This window comes from Nomascus leucogenys, chromosome 3 (assembly GCF_006542625.1).
Source record: "Nomascus leucogenys isolate Asia chromosome 3, Asia_NLE_v1, whole genome shotgun sequence".
In the NCBI taxonomy this organism is placed as follows: Eukaryota; Metazoa; Chordata; class Mammalia; order Primates; family Hylobatidae; genus Nomascus; species Nomascus leucogenys.
This window is the reverse complement of record NC_044383.1, coordinates 752,755-773,502: the sequence shown is the minus strand read 5'-3', so window position 1 is coordinate 773,502 and position 20,748 is coordinate 752,755. Positions and strand designations below refer to the sequence as shown.

The 20,748-nt window shown below is 53.6% G+C and overlaps 1 protein-coding gene across 1 annotated transcript in view; it reads right to left on the bottom strand.

The window, feature by feature from the left end:
- CFAP46 (cilia and flagella associated protein 46) overlaps positions 1-20,748 on the bottom strand; it is a 114,293-nt gene that overhangs the window by 50,762 nt on the left and 42,783 nt on the right. The window contains 7 exon segments of the mRNA XM_030805013.1: positions 2,940-3,089; positions 3,846-4,004; positions 5,331-5,536; positions 6,790-6,979; positions 10,778-10,961; positions 11,376-11,514; positions 16,470-16,554. Coding sequence (XP_030660873.1) covers positions 2,940-3,089; positions 3,846-4,004; positions 5,331-5,536; positions 6,790-6,979; positions 10,778-10,961; positions 11,376-11,514; positions 16,470-16,554 — 1,113 coding nt within the window.

The following is a 20,748-nucleotide window of genomic DNA, read 5'->3' as shown; positions in this document are numbered from 1 at the left end:
AATAACCACCAATCTTATACAAATTTCTCCTAAGAATGGTCAGAAAGGAACACTTGATAAATGACTAAAAGGCCAGCATAACTTTTACCACATCCTGAGGAGGACACACATGAAAGGAAAACTAAACATCGTCTTCCTCACAAGCACAGATGCACGCACCCCGGACACAAGAGCCGCCAACCAAAGCTGGTGACATAAAGTGAGTGACAGCACAGCCAAGCTGCCCTATTGTGATAATCATTAGAAAGAATCAAGGTAATTAATTCAAGGAATGAAGGAGGAAAACATCATCTGCATAGATGGAGAAAAATATTTGATAAAAATATAAAAGCATTCATGACTAAAATTATTAGCAAATAGAAATAAACTTCCTTAATCAATAAACATCTATAAAAACCTACAACAAACATCAATTATACTTCAGAGTAAAATGTTGGAAATTTTCCTTTGAGATAGGGTGTGCAACATAAAAATAGATGTTATCACCATTTTTATTCAACCTCATACTGGAGGTCCTTGCCAGAATATAAGGCAAGGTAAAGAAAAAACAGTGTGAAGAGTGGAAACTAAAAAAGAAAAATGTGTTTGCAGATAAAACGACGATGTACACACAAAATCCAAAATAATCTACAGACAAATTACTAAAATTATAAAGAATTTAACAAAATGGATGCTTACAAGGCCAAAATGAAAACAATTACATTTCTATAGTTTATCTGGAGTTTAAACATGAAACAAGAAAGCTATATTTCAATTACATTTCTATAGTTTATCTGGAGTTTAAACATGAAACAAAAAAGCTATATTTACAACAGCATCAAAAATATCAAATACACAGAAATAAATCTGACCTGCATAACTGCCATGCAGAAAACTCTGGTCTATTGTTAAGAGATGTTGAAGAAGACTTAAGTCAATGGAGTGACAGACCATGTCCATGGATGAAAAGGTTGAACACCATAACAATGTCAGTTCTCCACCAAGTAATTTACAGATTCAATGCAATGTCAGTAAAAACTCTTCCAGGGTTTGTGATGGGTCTGACACACTGATTCTAAAACACACATGGACATGCAATGGAGAATAAAAAGAATAGCCCAACCATCCTGAAGAATGAGGTAAGGAGATTTTCTCTACCAAATACTCACGGTTGTGAAGCTCAGCAATTGACATTGAGATGACGCTGCAAGGACAAAAAACTAACAGAAAGCAAGAGAGACCCCAAAGCAGCCCCATGCACAGGTGGGCACCTGCTCATGCCCAGTGCAGCCAGCAGGGAAGGTGGCCAGTGACATTTCAGGAAGTGGTGTCAGAACAATGGGACACCCTGACTGCCAAGCTTGAGGCTTGACCCTTACCTCACACCACACACACATCAAGTTCAGGTGACAGACAAAACTATAAAGGTGCAAAATATTTCCACTTTTTGGAAAAATACTATAACAGAATATCTGTACAACCTCCAGGAATGAAAACATCAAAAAAAAGGACACATAAAAAACTGACTAATTACAAAGGAAAAGACTAATGACACTTATTACATTAAAACTACTAATCCCTGTTCCCAAAAAGACCTCCTTAACAGAGTGGAAAGGCAAGGCACGAAGTGGAGGCAGATCTGCTGGTCACATGGCTGCTCATGTGATTTTGCAGAATAAAGGATTCCTTCAAACCAATCAGGAAAAGTCAGAAAGCTTAATTAAATATGGGCGACAGCCTGGAGGGCACGTCACAAAAGAGGATCTCCAAGGTTAGGAAGCACCGAAGGCCAACCTCTCTGTGGCCAGGGGTGTCCCATTAAACCATGGGGAATGCCCCGTCCACCCACCGGCTGATGATATTGAGGGGAGTGGCATCAGCAGGGATCTGCGCAGGGCCACTCTACCCACGGTGGGCACGGCAGTGAACTGAATGATCACTACGGAGGGCAGCATGGCAGCATGGCACCAAACACCACAGGTGGAGATTCACATCCTCTATGGTCCAGAAAGTCTGTGATGGGTGTATCCTCTAGGCATGGGGGCATGTGGGCACCAGGACACAGTGCACGGATAGTCACAGAAGCTTCATGTAGTAGCTGTTAACCAGAAACAACCCATCCACCAGCAGGCAGATGGATGAACCATGGCCTGTCCATGTAATGGGCCACCCACAGCAATGCATGAAACACAGACAGACCGTGGCCTGTCCACGCAACGGGCCACCCACGGCAATGCACAAAACAAATCATGGGGACACAGCGAGCATGGGCGGGTCCCACAGACAGAGTCCCAAGTGAAGGACGCTCACCAAAGAGAATCCACCCCAACAAGGCAGAGAGAGCAAGTGGACACCCAGTCCTAGCCCCTGGAGCTGTGCGCATGACCACAGAATGGCAAAAAGGACTTGCGGATGTGATAAGGTGAGGACCTCGAGGTGGGGAGGGTCTCCGGGATAGTCCAGGTGTGCCCTAAATGCAATTCCGTGGGAGGGAGCAGGAGATTTGATCCGCACAAAAGAGGAGGGCACGTGACCACAGAGGCCGACTGGGATGAGGCAAGAGGGATCTTCCCCGGGCCCTTTGGAGGGTGTGCCGCCCTCCCGACACTGGATTTGGGCCCAGGGACACTGATTTTTGGCTTCCGGCCTCCAGAACCGTGAGGGGATCAATTTCTGTTGTTTTAACCACCCGGTTGTGGGAGCTTGTCATGAACACCTGTCCTGTCTCGCTAGGTACGTGTTGGACTTGAGTGGGGAAAGAAGGAAGGCTTCCCCGAGTGTCGGCAGTTGGGGGCAGACAGTGGTGCTGGGGGGGTCTGTGGGAAGCTGGGGGCTGATGGGACTCTGTCCTGTCCTCCTTTTTCTGGCTACGGTTCACAGTGGAAATTGGACTTGGGGACAGGTCAGGGGGACACCATGCTGTGACCAAGGTCTTGAGCCTTTTCGTTATGTCAACGTACCGGCTTCTGGATGCTTGAGGGGTTAACAGTAGAGTCACTTCTGTCCTGTTTCAGTACAGACAGCACTTCCTCAGGGCAGGAGTAGGAAGCCCACTCTTCTATGCTCGTGGGTAAGTCTTCCAGTTGTTTGACGGGAGCTGGGCTTTGAGACTGGAAAGGCAAGAATAAAGGATTTACCTGAAATGGCGGAGTCGAAATAGCAGACACCCCCCGGCTCCCCGGCATGGCTGTGCAGCAGGCAGGCCCCAGCGAGTGCCCAGATCCAGCCTCTGACACTGTTTCCAGGCAGTGCACGCAAAGCTTTCTGCCCCGTGCATGGCCGGAGTTGGCCTGGGGGTGCCCAGGCTCAGGACTCCCGAGAGCTAAGGCTCTGCAGCCTCTGCCTCCTGCGTCTCCCCCTCAGTGACAGCTGGCTGGTGAGCTCAGCAGTGCTTGTGCCAGGGTCCAGGTGTGAGCATCCCGCTCTGGGAAGCTGGGCAGCCAAGTGGTTTCTCAGACCTGCCTGGCACTTTGAGAAGTGGATACTTGCAGAGAGAAAGGTTTCATGAGATGAAAAAAACACTTTTCTCACTGCTCTGGGACCCAGGCCCTGGGCTGTGTCTGCTGCCATGGCCTCTGAGCCTGGCAGACCCGGGACAACGTGCTCTGTGCAAACTGCATGCGTTTTGTGGCTAGCTCCAGGCCCGGGATTCCCGCCAGGGACAAGCCAGGGTGCTTTACAGACATTCCCTCGTATTGTCCTCTAAGAACCCTGACAGGGAGAGAAACTGAGGCACAGAGGCCGGCTGGGGCCCAGCCTCTGCACCACGGCCGCCTGGGGCTCCTCTGAGAACCCTGACAGGCAGGGAAACTGAGGCACAGGCCACCCCGGGCCCGGCCTCTGCACTGCAGCCACCTGGGCGTCACCTGCTTGGGCTCCTTGACTTTCTCCTCCTTTCCCTTCTCCTTGTCCTTCTCTTTACTCCTCTCAGTCTCCTTCTCTTTTTTAGGCAATAAGAGATATGAGCTGGTTGCTGCCAGGGGTCTGTCTTCCGGAACTGATTTTCCTGCTGTCATCAAAGAAACCTGGGCGGGGATGAAATCCACTTTTGCAGCACTGAAAACCCACCCCGCCCACTCCGCCCACCCTCCACTCCTGGATGAGGGACGCTCAGACCTGCGGGGCTCCCCAGACTCTAGTGCTCTGGTGGTCTCGCGTCCCCGTCAGCTGCCGTCAGGTGAGCCCCTAGAGCACAGAGCTGGGCTGGCCTGGGGTGTGGGCACCGGGGGCTGCAGGGACATGCCCGTGAGCATGCTGGCTCCGCGGGTGTCCCTCAGTCTCACTCCACTGTCGGGGACACAGCGGGACACCCCTGGCCCTGGGGCTCCCTGCTGGCCATTCCACACCCTCCCTGCAGCAGCCCTTGTGGGGGCTGTGCCCAGGCAGGGAGAACACTGGGCACGTCTCCTTGGCAGGCCCTGCCGGCCCCTCGCGGCCCTGACATGTGGGGGTCTGAGGCAGGCGTGGTTGGCCCTGGGGGGGACTTGCCACTCCTTGGGTGAATGAGTTCAAGGTCTCTAATTAAGAACACACGAGAATAACGTTGAGCAATTCTAGAAGAGCCACAAAGAATGGCAGCGTGGGCACCCACGGCCCCAGGTCTGGCAGGGGTTGAGGCTGGTGGGGGGCTAGCGTGGAACATTCTGAAGATGGGATGGGGGGCCTCCCTGCCTTTCCTGCTCTGCCCATGGCTGGGCGGTGGCCCTCTTGATCCCGAGATGCCCTATGGGGGCTCTGGGCAAACTTGTCCTCAGAAGAAAGGCCTGCCATGCCTGGTGCTGCCCTGCTGGGGTGTAGCCTGCGGGAGGCCTGGACAGACGCATGGGGCGGCCCCCAAAAGCTGCTCCTGGTGGGCTTTACAGGGAGAGGTGGTAGGAGGAGCAGGACAAGGAGGGGGGTGGGAGTGGGGCGCAGAAGAAGGCTCTGGAAGCCCCATCAGCGGGCAGTTCAGGAGCTGTCGGGCCCCAGCTGCCAACACCTTGGCGTGGTGAGCCAGGCAGAGGCAGTTTTGGGTGATGGTTGGCAAGGGTGCCAGGGCGGGTGTCAGGGAGGACCAGCTGATCTGGAGGGAGCCATGAGCCCCTCCCTTGGGGAGTGCTGGGAATGTGGAGGGTGCAGGAGTGAAGAGGGAAGTCTCTTGTTTTGGGGGAGTCTCTTGTTTTTATGCTGATGGGAATCATTCGGTAGAGAGGAAGAATCTGGATGTCACAGGAAATCGCTCACATCTCAAAGGTCTTTAGGAAATGCTGGGAAAGGCTCTGATATCTTTAAAACGCTCACTGCAGTTTCCCCAGCCCGCGGCCCATCCCGGGAGGTGCTGCAGGAGCAGGGGAGTCTGCGCTGGGCCTCACCTGCCAGATGTGCCTGAAGAAGGCATAGGCTGCAAGGCAGCAGTCCTCGTAGCCCTCGGCGCCCGGCGACAGCACCAGGGCCAGCAGGGTGTGCACGCGGGCCAGCGCCTCTAGCTGCCGCACGCTACGCAGCTGCTCCAAGGACACGGCCTCCTCGGCCTCGGACACGGGGCTCCGTGGGGGCATCTGCACAGCCACGTACTCCCCTGAAACACGGGGTGCCCGAGGCTGAGAGCAGGCCCGGCTATGGGCCATTCCCTTCCCTGCCCGAGGCTGCGGTGGACTGCCTGGTGCCTCGCCGACCCCCGGTGCTGCACTCTGCTGAGGGCCGGCAGCCAGGGGAAGAGCCACGTGTTGTACTTACTCTGAGAAGGCTGAGTTTAGCTGCCCTCTCACCCCCAGGGGCAGCTCCACTCTCAGCTCCAGCCCCAGGCCCCCAGGCCCCGAGGGCTCTCCTGCTGCCCTGTGTGTCCTGGAAGCCTCATGAGCTGCACCTGGCCTGGGCACCCTGTTCCTGTCCCAGACTGTCCCGAGGGTCTGGGAGTTCTGAGCAGGGCCCGCACTCATCCTGACAGGGGGCTAGAACCAGCGGCCGCGGGGAGGGTGGCCCTGAGCAAGCCAGCGTTGTCGAGTGCTCTAGGATGGCCCTACTGTGCGCACGTGTGTGCGTGCGTGTGTGTGTGTGTGCGCCGTGTGTGCGTGCGTGTGTGTGTGTGTCTGTGTGTGTGGAGTGGCCACCCTAGCTGGGCTCTGCCTGCCTCTGCTCTTCACAGCAGGCCTGCGGGAGCCACCCCATGGGACTCTCCGTGCGCACCTGCGCTCCCCACAGTTTCTGCCCCGGGTCACCCTGGGCTGATGCCCAGGCACTGGCGGTGTTTAAGCCCTGGATGATGCCAGTGGGGCTGCCATTGTCTGCCCAGGTCCCCACTTGCCAGCAAACCCCCACTTTCCTGCACTGCTGTGAGCAGGGGCTGGGTGGCCAGGGGCCTGCTGAGGAGCAGCAGCTGGAGAACGGAGCCCCCACCTCGAGTCAGAAGCAACTGTGGGGATGGCTGAGGTGCCCACAGGGTCTGAGGTGCTCAGGACCCCCGCTACCCCAGCCTCCTGAGGAAGGCCGCCTCTGGGCCGGCCCAGCTGTGTGCCTGAGAACATGCCTTCCTGGATGGAACCTTTCTGTGAAGGTCATCTGGTGGCAGTCAGGCTGAGTCCCTCAGGGCCCCTGCAGAGGATGGCACTGAGATGCGCCAGGGGCCCCTGCAGAGGACGGCGCTGAGACGCGCCGGGGGCCCCTGCAGAGGACGGTGCTGAGACACATCGGGGGCCCCAGCAGAGGATGGCGTTGAGATGCATCAGGGGCTCCTGGCCTCCAAAGCCTGCACGGACACATGGATGCCCAAAGGCCATCCAGAGCTCTGGGGAGCGGCGTGGGGTCGGCACCCTGCCAGCGGCGTGGGCTCACCATCTGGCGTGGGCTCACTATCCAGCGTGGGCTCTGGCTCAGGGGCGTCGCCGGGCGGCTTCATGGCCAGCAGGATCTCAACAGCCCAGCGGAGGTGGAAGACGACGTCCTCGAGAGGAAAGTGTCTGTGGTGGAGCCACTGGCCGAACTCCACGAGGTACTCCACCTTCTGCCACTCCGTCTCAGGCTTCTGTGGGATTGAACAGAAAGGGTGACATCCTCAGGGTGGCCCTGAAGGCGTTCCTGACGCAGTGAAACACTTTCATTGCTCATTTTCTACAAGAAAAGGTTCCTTCTTACCCCACAGTGATCGTTTGCAGACCGCCTCTAATGAGACCAAGTTGCCATTTAGGCTCATTGGAACGTTTCAGGTACAGACGAGGCGGTGCTGCTCTTTCTTTTCACAGGCAGCGTGTGGGAAGGCTGCAGCTTGGCGAATTCCTTCCCCGTCTCCTCACCCTTTGCAGATGCCACCCTTCTGGGGCCTCCCAGGTCCCCAGGCATTCCCTGCGCTGCAAGAGGACGCAGGACAGGGGTCCTGCTGTTGCCGTGTCTGCAGGTGGCCCTCTCTGGGTGGTTCTGTGGGCAGCCCCGTGTCCCTGCTGGAAAGGAGGCCTCTGCAGGGCAGGAAAGGTGCTTGCCCTGCCTTGCGTCCAGATGCAGAGCCCAGGCCAAGGCCTGGCCTGTGCAGACTTGGCCACCGTCGCTACAGAATTGGATGAGGCCGCCCTAACCTGACCCTTGCAGAGCAGAGCCCCAGCCCTGCGAGCCACAGTTAGCCTGCACCGCACCCTCCGCAGCCCTGCGAGCCGGGGTTAGCCTGCACCGCACCCTCCCCTCCACAAGTGTTGCTGGGGCCACGGCCACACTCTTCTCCAGCAGGGTGGACCTCACACTGGCACCGTCCCACGTGCCACGCATGGATGTCACTGCCACTTCATTTCTGCTGCCAAATATCTGTGGCTCTCTGAGTGCTGGCCCCTGCCACTTATTCAGCCCATGAATCTGCTGGGGGTTCCCTCTGTGCCTAGCACTCACGCTGCACCGGCCGTCATGAGCAGGTCCCTGTGGGGTGTGAGTGGTGCGTGTGGGATGTGGGGTGTGAGTTGTGTGTTTGGGAAGTGGGGTGTGTGCGGTGTGTGTGGGATGTGGGGTGTGAGTGGTGTTTGTGGGATGTGTTGGGTGTGAGTTGTGTGTGGAGGTATTGGGTGTGAATGGTGTGTATGAGATGTGGGTTATAGGTGTGAAGGTATGGCCTGTGGGGTGTAGTACAGGCTGTGTAGGGGTGGGATACGTGGGGTGTGTCTTGGTTGCAGCTGTGGGCTGTTATGTTGGGTGTGTCTGTGGGTCTAGGTACAAGGTGTGGGTTTGTTGTGGGTGTCGGGTGTGAGTCCAGCCACTGGAGGATGGAGCTGCAACATCTCGAGGGGGAAGGCAAGAAGAAGAATAGTGGGAAAAGCAGGCGTTTGGTTTTGGGTAAGATGCTGGCCCCAGGGTGGGGCCAGGCAGGCAGCAGGATCCACAGATCTAAGGGGTTGGGGGGTCTGAGCTAGAGAATTGCTTGTGGGGAAAATGGGCGGCAGCGGTGCTTAGCTCAGGACGTGGGGTGAGATCAGATGACCAAGGTCCTGCCCTTAGCCCAGGGCCTCCTCTGTCATGAAGAGGTGGGAAGGGGAGAAGGATGAGGAACCAGTGAGGTGGTGGGGCCTGGGAGCCACGTGAAGGATGCCCACGGATGCGGAAGGAGGGGAGCAGCTGTGGAGGCCGGCGGTGGCTTCCACAAAAGCTGTGCACGTTGGGGAGGGCCTTGGCCCTGATGGGAGGTTCACGGGAGAGTGGGTCATCTTCTCGACAGAAGTGCGGGGCCACCCGGCGTCCACAGGCTGAGGAGTGCCGGGGACCCTGCCTCACACCGTATAACTCATAACAGAACAGCTACAACTATAAAACTCAGAAAAAAACGGGGAACAAATCTTCAAGACCTTGAGTTATGCAACAGTTTTGCAGATACAACGCCAGAAATGCAAGCAACAAAACAAGAAATAGACAACTAGAATTTCATCACAATTTAAAACACGTTTGTGCCACAAATCATGCCATCCAGAAAGTGAAGATGTGGTTGAAAAAGCAGCTCACAGAATGAGAAAGGGTTTGTAGATGATGCTCCTGCTAAAGAACCTGCATCCACAATACACCGTGAGCTTCTATAAGGCAACGAAAACCAAACAACCAGATTAAAAATGGGCAAAGGACTGCAATGAACACTTCTCCAATGACCTGCAAATGGCCCATAAGCATGTGGGAATAGGCACCCCATCATCAGTGGCTGGGAAAATGCAGGCAAACACGAGGAGACACCCCCTTCACCCCCGCCGGCACAGCTAGAACAGTCAGACGACATCAAGAGCTGGTGAGCGTGTGGAGAAACTGCAGCCCACGCCCTGCAGGCGGGAAGGCAACCCCGTGAGGCCGCTGTGGGAGACAATCTGGCACTTCATCTGATGGCCCCACAGAGGGCGACCGTGTGCCCAACAACTCCACTGCTGGGCTGTGCCCCCGGGGCCGAGGACGGGGCCACGCCAGAACTCGGGAGCAAATGCTGACCACAGCATTCCTCACAGCAGGCAGATAATGGGAAGCAACACAAACAGCCATCTGTGGACTGTAAGACACGTAACGGAATATGACTCGGCCCTAAACGGGAAAGATGGGGATGGCCCTGGGCGATGTCGTGCTGAATGAAGGACCACGTAATGCTTGGCTCTGTTTACAGAAAATGTCCAGATCTGTGGCTTGCTGGGGCCGATGGAGGGAGGGAAGGATGGGGAGTGAGTGCTGATGGATGCAGGGTTTCTGGGGGGTGACGAAACCTTCTAAAATTGTGTGTGGGTGATGATTATATAACCCTGAGAATTTATTAAAAACATCGCATTGTACCTCTAACAAAGACAACTGAAGGAAGGACTCGGGTAAGTAAAGATGGAAAACACTTTCAAGGGTTTCTGCCCCAAGGGCCAGTGCGGCTCAGGTGGGTGCTGCCTTTCCCAGCTGCCTGCAGCCTCCCCTCCTTAGCCCCTTCCTGCTTTTCCCTGCCTGATACCCGCCAACCCCAGCAGGGCAACTGCCGGAACGACGTGGCCTCTGGCTCCCCAGAGCAAGGCACAGTGGCTCCCTGTGGCTCCCCACGGCGGTACCCGGGCGTCTGCCTTGACCGCCCAGTGCCCTGAACCGGCACTCACACAGCACCGTCAGAGACCCCCAACCATCCTCAGTTCCCCACGCCGAGGACCGCCTGGATCCCAGGACAATCCAAAGGCCTCAGGGCAGGATTGCTCTGAGCTGGAGAAACAGCTCGCGTAACAGAAAAGCCTTTTAAGATCTTCACTAACGTTGAATGTTCATGCCTTTCACACCAGGGGCCTGGGATGCCTTTTCATCCCCAAGATGAAGTTCTCGGGTGCGCACCACGTGGCCCTCACTCCTGACAAGCAGAGGCATCAAATCAACGCCAAAGCGCCCACCTCCTCCTGAACCCACCCCAAGTGCCTCAAGGGGAATGTCCGTCTTGCCTTCCTGGGGGTGGGGAAGAGACGCCAACATCCCCAGAATGCCCACATCCCAGGGCCCTGCAGAGCCCTGCTCTCCTCTGCAGCCACCCGCCCATCGGGGCCCCTGTGCCTCCAGAGGAGCCTGGGCGCTTCCACTTGGTGCATCACCCTCTGGGCCCCCCTCACCCTGCTCAGGGACAAGGACCTGACCACGATCCCTCCGTGCTGGAAAGAGACCACTGAAACCAGCTCCATCCATCGTCCCTGACTGGTCAGCAAGAGGAGTGCCCGGGGCCACGAGGGGCATTCTCTGTGCCCGTCAGCCGTAGCTGCTCTACGTGCTGCCCACGCCAGGTCCCAGCTGAGCTTCTGTCCACACAGTTCTCCCTTTCACTAAAGGACAAATTTTACCACGCACACCCACGCTCATGGCTTCGCACCTGCAAGGCCTGGATGGCGCTGTTGTAGCAGGCCAGCTTTCCAGACACGCTTGGTGAGTTCAGGGCCAGGCGGTGCCACATGCGTGCCAAATAGTCCTCACTCTCAGCCTTGAATTTCTGTATTTCCATCGAAAAATTCTGCCCGAGCTTGGCCTTCACGATGACCATGTGCTTGAAGATCAAGCTAAAGAAAGGGAAGGTGAGAAACCAACGTCGGGATCGGGTGGCAGAATTTTAAACGTGTGTGATGCAGCCCGGACTTATTCCTCCACTTCCTGCTTAAAAAGATGAAGCAAAGCAGAGCCCAGGTGAGCGGGGGTCTCGGGGCTGCGTGGGGGTCTCGGGGGTGAGCGGGGGTCTCGGGGCTGCGTGGGGTTTTCAGTCCCCGCTCTCCCTGTGTTGAATTCTCCTGGGGAAGTCAAGTCTTCCAACGCAAGTCGGAACCTGGGGAGGTCCAGACAGAGGGGGACAGCATGAGCAGGGGAGCACACTCCGGGTGGGGGAGCAGCAGGTGGGTGCTCACAGGTGGTGGGGGGAGCACACCCCCAGTGGGGACACAGTGGGTGGAGCACTCACAGGCGGTGTGGGGAGCACTCACAGGCGGTGGGCCGTCCTTGGCAGCACCTGCACAGCCTCGTCCAGCACCTTGAGGCCACCCTCCCAGTCGTCCTGGTCGGCATGGCTGTGGAAGAGCAGGCCGTAGAGCGCAGCACGGAGCGCCAGGTCGTCCTCAGCCCCTGGGAGGGAGAAGGAGGGGTGTCCTTGAAGCCGCCTGATCCCTTATCAAAGGCACCCTCAGGCCTCTTGGACTAAGCTGCCCATCACAGTGCCCCTGAGGTGGAACCGTGGCTACAGAGGTGCCCGGGCCGGCGCATGCCCCGCAGGGCTGAAGTGAGCTGTGGACCTGTGTGGCCCCCCCAGCCCCGCACCGGCCACCTGGGACGCCCTTTCCATTGCGGGAAGCAGCTGTCTTGTCTCCTTGCTGGTTTCTGCCTGTCACTCTCCAACTCCTTGGAGAATTCTGCGTTCACAAACACAGCCCTGTGTTTCCACGTATTAAAGATCTGTGAGCAGGACTCGGGGTCCTTTCAGGAGGTGCATGGAAAGCTCCCCCACGGCCGAGGACACAGCGCCACGTGCGCACTCGAGAGCCCTCACGCTTGGCACCCACAGCACGGAAACAATCCCCGAGTCTCCACACAGGCAGCGGAGCCACGTGACACGCAGAGGCAAAGGTGCCTGCCTTCAGGGCACACGCAGAAACCGCCTGCCTGCCGGGAGGTGAGCCCCACCCAGCCCCCATAGGGCGCCCCGTGGGCCGTCAGTGCCCCCGAGTGCACGGAGCCAGCAGGGTGGGTCCTGGTGGGATGGAGCCTCAGTGTCTGGGCGAGCTGCAGATGAGCTTGAAGGGCCCTGAAGAGACGAGGTGAACACAGGGCCGCATCCCTCACATCCCCACTGAGCACAGAACCCAGCCCACTGCGCCACCTCCCGGCCAAGAGTCCTTTTACCTCAAGGACTCCAAGAGCCCCGGGAGACCCAAAACATCGAACCAAGGCCATGGAGCCCCCACCTCGGGAAGGGGTGTTGAGTGGCGGGTCTGTGCCTTGTTGCTGCCCCTGACCCAGCACAGCCATGGCGACCAGAATGCTGACACGTCCCCTACCCATCATGGGCGCTGCCCGGCCCAGCCTGCACACCCTTCCCCAGTGGTAATTCCCACACCCTCCCGGCTCTTTCAGGTCAGTGATGGATCTGTCTTCTCTCTTTTCTCTTCTCTCTCTCTGCTCTCCTCTCTCCTCTTCTTTCTCCTCTCATCTTCTCTCGCCTCTCTCTCCTCTCCTCTCCCCTCCTCTCTCCTCTCCACTTCTTCTTTCTCCTCTCGTCTTCTCTCTCGCCTCTCTCTCCTCTCCCCTCTCCTCTCTCCTCTCCCCTCTCCTCTCTCCTCTCCCCTCTCCTCTCTCCTCTTCTCTCTCTCCTCTCCTCTCTCCTCTCCCCTCCTCTCTCTCCTCTCCCCTTCCTCTCTCTCCTCTCCCCTCCTCTCTCTCCTCTCCCCTCTCCTCTCTCTCCTCTCCCCTCCTCTCTCTCCTCTCCCTCCTCTCTCTCTCTCCTCTCTCCTCTCTCCTCTCCTCTCCTCTCTCTCCTCTCTCCTCTTCTCGCTCTCCTCTCCTCCTCTCCCTCTCTCTCTCTCTCTCATCCCAGGAATAAACTTCAGTGAAGCCTCATCTGGAAAACTCTTTGGGTCTCAAGTCAATGTTCTGCTGCATCGAGCGCCCGAGAACCATAGTGGGCACCAATGTGGGCTCCACCCCCGTCTAATGGTAGCGAGTCTCAGGTTTTCCTGGCTGTCTCCACACCCTGCCACCCCTCACCTGGCTCTGCTCCCAGGTGCTTCCATAGCCTGTACCCCTGCCACCTTCACCCCTGCCGCCTGTACCTGCCACCCGCACTGGCCCTGCTGTGCTGCTTGTGGGTCTCTGGGCCAGGTCGGGACGGCTCCCGCCTCCACCCACCCTCTGGCGCCTTCTCAGACTATGCAGCCCCTCACGCCCTTTCTCTTTTCAGAAGTCTGGTGCTTTTCTGTAATTTTAAAGATAAACAGTATGACCCTAAGGAAAGACAAACCCCTTTCTCCCAGCGCCCTCCCCCAGCACTCTGCAGGCCACGGTGCTGAGGGCTGGAGTCTGTGTCATCCTGCACCAGCCCCGTCATGCTGGTGCCAGCACCTGGACCACCGAGGCTTACGTCACAGAGTGTGGAGCCTTCTTTCCCTTCTCTGACTCATTTTTCGTGAGACTGTGTTCTCCAGAGCCCACCTGCTGGGTCTAGGGAGCGAAGGCGCCCATGGCTGGAAGGACGGCGCCCATGGCTAGGAAGGCGGCACCCCATCGGATGCTGGGATCTGTGGACTCACTGTGGCCTTCACACTCTGCCGGGCCCTCCTCACCCAGGCACTGGCCAGAGAAGCGGGTCTGCGTCTGAAACTTGGGAACCCTGAGCCCTGCTTCCTCCCGCTTGAATTCATTAAACCAGGGTCCCATGAACTTGGAAACCACACTCAGGGCAGCAGGGAGTCCTCAATCCTGCCTAAGTGAAGGGCTCACTTTGAGGTGTGACCTCCTGATTGACCCACAGCCACATCCTGGGACCACCCAGTACACATCCAATTCACGGGCAGAGGCGCTGCAGCCGGACCCCACCCCTCATGCATTCCTGTGGACAGTCTCCTCCTCCCTGGAGGCCGTAGGCTCTGTGGTGCCTCCGGGTGGGTGAGGGCCGTGGACTGTGCATGAGGAATGTGCCTGTGCTGAGCTCTGGGCCTCGGGTTTCCACAGCACAGCACGGCTGTCCCAACTAATTAAAGTATTGATGTGGCCTGGACGCTAAGCCTTTAGCTGCCAGACGTGGTGCGAGTACCTTCCCGTCTGTTCACTTCTTACTGTTCTGCACTTATCAGGATTCAGGAACGTACATTTTTGTATCTGTGAAAGGTGCCTCTTTCCACAAAATCTCTGCTATGCTCAATTCTACTTTCTGATATTTTTTCTAGAATTTGAATTTTTAAAACTACTTAACTATTCAACCTGTCTGATGTTTTATTTTGGCGAATGGAGTAAAATGTAGTGTGCCTTCCGCTCGACTCCCACATCTCTGTCCTTCTTTGCTTTTTTCTATCCACATCTCTGTCCTCGTCAAACACCCCACAGGGCTGACAAGAATCACATGCCGGGTTGTGGACAGAATGTAGTAGTTATGACTGAGCAGTAACCAGGCTGCACCCTGGTCACATCCTTGCTGCTAAGTCACCTGGACCCCCATCACTCCTATAGATGGGGTCTCTGACGTTAGAATCCTAAGGCTTTGGTTGAAGGATCACTTAGGATATTTTTCAGACCCTGAATGCCAGTAACCAGTGCGGAGTCCCCACAGAGGAGTGGGATAGGGATTGGCCCAGAATGCCTTCCCAAGACCCTGTGCTCTTCCACACTTCCGTCCTCTCCAAAACCCTCAAGACCCCTATCCCCAAACTCCTCAGGGAGGTGGGTCTGAGGCTTTATCCCCATCTCCTGCTCAGCAACCCTCCCTCTGCTGCAGCCTAGCCTCTCAGTGGACGGACTTGCCGTGTGCGTCGGGCTCATGCTTGCAGGACCAGCAAACCACACACACTGCTGGGGTTAGTACTCAACTTAGTAATTACACATGGCCACACTTTTGTTTATTATTTTAAATCATCTTTGCTTCTCTAAATAGACTCTAATGCTCAAGGTGGGTTCCACTTTTCTATTCCACAGCATTTAAAGATTTCCCAAATACACATTAGGACTCTTAACAGGGATAATTTTTTTTAGCAGACAATGTTTTTTTCCATAAACATGAATTGGTATTCTAATATGGTTCTATTGTTCTAAAGTCAGTATGCGTTTTTGTGTGTTTGTTTTTGCAGGAGTGTGTGTCCACGTTTTTTGTGGAAGTAGAAAAATGCGATTTATCTGTCAGCACAGCCGAGGGGCCAGACTTCACGGCAGCCACAACCAGGGGGACAGTGCCCACTCTGCACTCAGGGGTGTGTGGCCCTGGACGAGGTTCATGTAAACCAAAAATAACATTCTAAGCCCCCCAACCGACTGAATGGGTCCTCCTCTTGGCCAAGGGCCTTCTGAAGTATACCTAACAAACGAGTTTGGTGGGGTCGGGGGCGGTAGGGGGCGAGGGTGGACAGGCCTCATCATCCCCTCTCCCTTTGGAGCTCAGGCACAATGGACCAACATCCACATGAAAACAGAGCTCTAAAGGCTGACAGAGTGGACGCTTTGTAGCAGTAAGACACCAAGTTCCAGCCTGACTCTAGCATAGCATCGCACGACAGATAGCAGGCCTGAAAGAGATCCAAGTATTTTATACCCAAGTATCTTTCTCTGACATATTTTGAAGTGGGCCCGCACGGCTGTCTCTTGTGGGGAAAATCCACATCCTGTTGAGAGTCCCCTTTTCCCTCTCCAGGGCTTTTCCCTGAGCCAGGGGAGAATTAACCAAGAGTCTGGTGCCTTTTTGTCTAATAAGAGCTCGGAAGCTGGTGACCTGGAGGCTTCATCCGCAAGATAAAAACCTTGGTCTCCACAACTCCTCATCTAAACCCGGACATTCCTTTCTATTGATTCCAGATCTTTAGATAATAATTCTTTCAACAAATTGTCAATCAGAAAATCTTTGAATCTACCAGTGACCTGGAAGCCTCCCCTCCGAGTTGTCCCACCTTCTGGACCAAACCAATGTGCACCAGACATGCACTGATGTCTCTGCCTATAACTCCTGTTCCCCTAAAATGTACAAAATCAAGCTGTAAACCAACGACCTTGGGCCCAAGTTCTCAGGATCTCCTGGGGCTGTGTCACGGGTCATGCTCCTCACATGTGGCTCAGCATCAATCTCTTCAAATAGTTTACATGGACTGTCAGAAGCTCCCGGCTCTGGCTTCATTGCATGTTTAAAGGGAAGTTCATGAGCTCATTCCTGAAGAGCACTCAGGTGCCTGTCACGCATCACATGCTGAACAGACATTATCTGGAGTTACTGCCAGGTGGCTTCATGTCAGGGCACGGGAATTTAAAAGCACCACATGTTTAAAATTGGGCTCAAGTCCTTCCCTTTCCTTGTACCTGGAGCCCGTGGGTCTGTCTGTCCTGCTACAAACCTGGAAGAAAATATCCTTCGGTCGTCCCGCCGCCTTGGAAGTCTGCCGTGGGCCACTGGTGCAGAAGCAGCGTCTTTCCTTTCTCCTAAAGCAACACAAGTAAATGACACGTATATTTGAAAGTTGCAAGACAGTCTTTCACCGTGAGATAAGAAACTCCCGCTCTGAGCTCTGTGTTCATCTCCTTAAACTGCTTGCTATTGCCATAAGCAGCTGTAAATTAACCTGACGATGTTGTACTGGCCACTATCGCCCCCATTCTAAAGCTTAACAATATACAGCCAATTAATGGCTTAAGTTATTTTAATGTAAATTTTTGGCAAACAACTCAGGAACTGCCTCTTATTTCCCTTTAAAAACCCACTTGGGACGGCCTCTAATCGGAGTGCACGTTCAGGGCTGCTTGAATCGATGCTTCCGGATTACAACCGTCAAGCTTGGCCCAGGTAAACTCTCTATTTATACCAGTTTTGCCTCAGCTTCTTCGTTTTAGGTTGACATCATTTTGCTTTTCATTTTGTTATAGTAGGTAGCTAGTCAAACATGACGGGGGCTGGAGAGGCCCCCCGCCCCGCACCGGGAACTTCAGGCAACCATCAGGTGATGGTCAGGCGGCTGTTAACTGTCTCTCTCAAATAATAATTGGTCTCAGCCAGCACCAGGGAAAGGCCATCTCCCCAGAGACAGAAAAAACCTGAAACTGGTGATGAGCAGCTTCCCGATAAGATCTCAGGAGTTGGGCGAGCGGCTCGAGCACGTACACTGAGAGGCAAAATGGCAGAGTTTCACTGGTGTATGACCTCCTTCTAGGAACACTCGACTGGTAAGGGACCACCTCAAGTGAGCACGTGCAAAACTCCAGTAAACCCACTGGGCATGCGGCCCCTCCCAAGTGCAGGCAGCCACCGTACATGCGGACAGTCCACCGCAAGCAGAGCATCCGGGGAGAAATCATGCAATATGCTGGTTGGCCAATGTACTGAGACAGCCAGGTGGGAAGGCGTCCCCAGAGAATCTCCGATGGATGGGCTGCTCACTGGGAGGAATGTGCACTGGGGTGGAGCCACAGAGGCTCAAGCCATTTGCAGCGGGGAGGAGCCTGGCCCCTCCTCCTCCCGGGTGAACCTGGGATTCATTCGGTGAGGTGGGAAGTGCACTGGCAGGAAACACTCTCTCACTTCACTAAGAGTCTCTGCTTCCCCTTTTCTTCCTTTCTACCCAGTAAAACCCTGCCTTTCTCACCCTTCAAATTGTCTATGAGCCTCATCTTTTGTGGCAACGTGACAAGGACCCCGTCTTTAGCTGAACTGAGCAAAAGTCCCGCAACAGTGTGAGACCCCAAGTCAAAGGTGAGCCATGCACGTGATCTCTCAGGCCTCCCGCTCGGCCTCTTCCCAGCATACTTTCCTTCCTGCTCTAAAGCTCTTTAATAAACTCTCACTCCTGCTCTAAGACTCGCCTCTGTCTCTCCTTCTGCTTTATGCTCCTCAGTTGAAGTCTTTCTTCTGAGGAGGCAAGAACTGAGGTTGCTGCAGCCCCCGTGGGTTTGCCGCTGGTAACATGCTTTGAGGTTGCTGCAGCCTCCTGTGGGTTTGCCGCTGGTAACACACTGAGGTTGCTGCAGCCTCCTGTGGGTTTGCCGCTGGTAACATGCTTTGAGGTTGCTGCAGCCTCCTGTGGGTTTGCCGCTGGTAACGTACTTTGGTGGTGTGTGACTCAAATACGTCTGCTGCTAACAATTTGGCTCTATCTAATTACAGATATTCAGGTAAATTTCTGAAATACTAAGTCACAAAAAGTCTGCAACTGCTTCCCTAACATAATTGAGAGCTTTTTCAATGACATGAAACATCTAAGTTGGTTTTATGGCTCTAAGTCAATGTGATGAAAAGTACATTAGACAAAACTTAGGGGAGGCAGTGAGAGCCAATCTCAAGGAGTTCACCGCTGTAAACGCTGTATTAAAGAAGGATCTCAAATCAAGAATCGACTTTACATCATCACCACTGTAAACGCTGTATTAAAGAAGGGTCTCAAATCAAGAATCGACTTTACATCATTACCGCTGTAAACGCTGTATTAAAGAAGGGTCTCAAATGAATAATCAACTTTACATCATAAGGAACTGAAACACTAGTGGAAGGAAGGAAATAACAGACATCAGAGCACAGACACAAACAGAGAACAGAAAAACAATAAAGAAACTCTATTGTTTAAAAAAATCAACAAAATTGACACGCCTTTAGCTAACGGACAAAAAAAAAAAAAGAAAGACTATTCAAATAACTAAAATAAGTAATGCAAGTGGAGACATTACTACCGACCTCAGGGAGATAAAAAGGATTATAAGAAAATCCTATGAACATTTGCACACCAACAAATTAGATAATCTAGAAAAAATGAACAAATCCCTCCAAACACACCCAGACTGACTCAGGAAGAAACAGAAAATCTCAACAGACTTACAATAAGAGATTAAATTAGTAATCAAAAGCCTCTTAATAAAGAAAAATCCTGGACTACATGGCTTCACCAGTGACTCCCATCAGACATTTAAAGAAGCATTAGCAACAATCCTTATTAACTCTTCAAAAATTTAAAGACAAAGAAACACTCCTGGGTTCACCCTATGAGGCCAGCATTACTCTGCTATCAAATCCAGATAAAGACATCACAAGAAAAGAAAATTATAGACCAATATCCCTTATGAATACAGATGCAAAAATCCTCCACAAAAGATTAGCAAATGAAATCCAACAGCATATTCAACAGATGACTCATAATGACCAGGTAGGATTTATGAGAGATGCAAGGGCGGCTCACTGTGTGCAGATCAGTCAGCGTGATGCACAGTATTCAGCATTAACAGAACAAAGGAGAAAAACCACATGACCAGCTCAATTGATGGAGAAAAGGCATTTGGCAAGACCCAACACTGTTTCATGATAAAAACTCTCAGAAAACTAGAAATAGAAAATTCCTCAACATGATAAAGGGTCCTTATGGAAAGACCCACAGCTCACGTCACATGCAATGGTGAGGGTGAAGCTCTCTCACTAAGACCAGGAACAAGAAAAGGTCACCGCTTCCACTGCTGCTATTCCACCAGAGGCTCTGACCAGAGCTATTGGACAACAACAAGAAAGAACACGGTGAGAAGGCAGCCAGGCTGTGTGTGCTACACTGGAAAAGAAGAGGTAAAACTATCTCTATTCACAGATGACATGATCCTGTACAGAAAAAATTCTTACAAATCCAAAAGAAAGCTATTAGAGCCAATTAATGAATTCAGAAAAGTTGCAGGGCACAAGATCAACACACAACAATCAGCTGTGTTTTTATTCGCCAGGAATGAAAACTCCAAAAAGGAAATTAGCAAGAAAGTTCTAAAGACTGAGCTGTGTGCCCCCAAAATTCATATCCTGAGACTCTTAACCCCCACTGTGGTGGTATTTGGAGACAGGGCCTTTGGGAGGTAATTGACGTTAGATAAGGTGACGAAAGTGGGGTCCTCACGATGAAGTTAGTGCACTTTAAGAAAGGACACCAGAGAGCTTGCTCTCTCCTTCTGTGTGCCACATGAAGACATGGTGAGAAGGCAGCCAGGCTGTGTGTGCCATGAGACATGGTGAGAAGGCAGCATGAGACATGGTGAGAAGGCAGCCAGGCTCTGTGTGCCACATGAAGACATGGTGAGAAGGCAGCCAGGCTCTGTGTGCCACATGAAGACACGGTGAGAAGGCAGCCAGGCTGTGGTGAGAAGGGAGGCAGCCAGGCTGTGTGTGCCATGAGACATGGTGAGAAGGCCGCCAGGCTCTGTGTGCCATGAGACACGGCGAGAAGGCAGCCAGGCTGTGTGTGCCACATGAAGACACGGTAAGAAGGCAGCCGGGGTGTGTGTGCCACATGAAGACACAGTGAGAAGGCAGCTAGGCATTGATGGCCAGGAAGATGTTCCTCACCAGAACCCAGCCATGCTGGCTCCCTGATCTCAGACTTCCAGGTCCAGACTTTGATAAATAAATTAAGCCATCCAGTCTATGGTATTTTGTTATGGCAGCCCAAGCTAAGATAGAAAGCATTCCTGTTTATAACAGCACCTTAAAAAATTAAATACTTAGTAATAAATCTAACCAAACAGGTGAAAGACTTATATGCTAAAAACTATAAAAGATTGCTGAAAGAAATTAAAGATCTAAATAAATGAAAAGATAGCCCATGTTCATGGATAGGAAGCCTTAACATTGTTAAAATGTCAATACTACCCAAAGCAGTATTC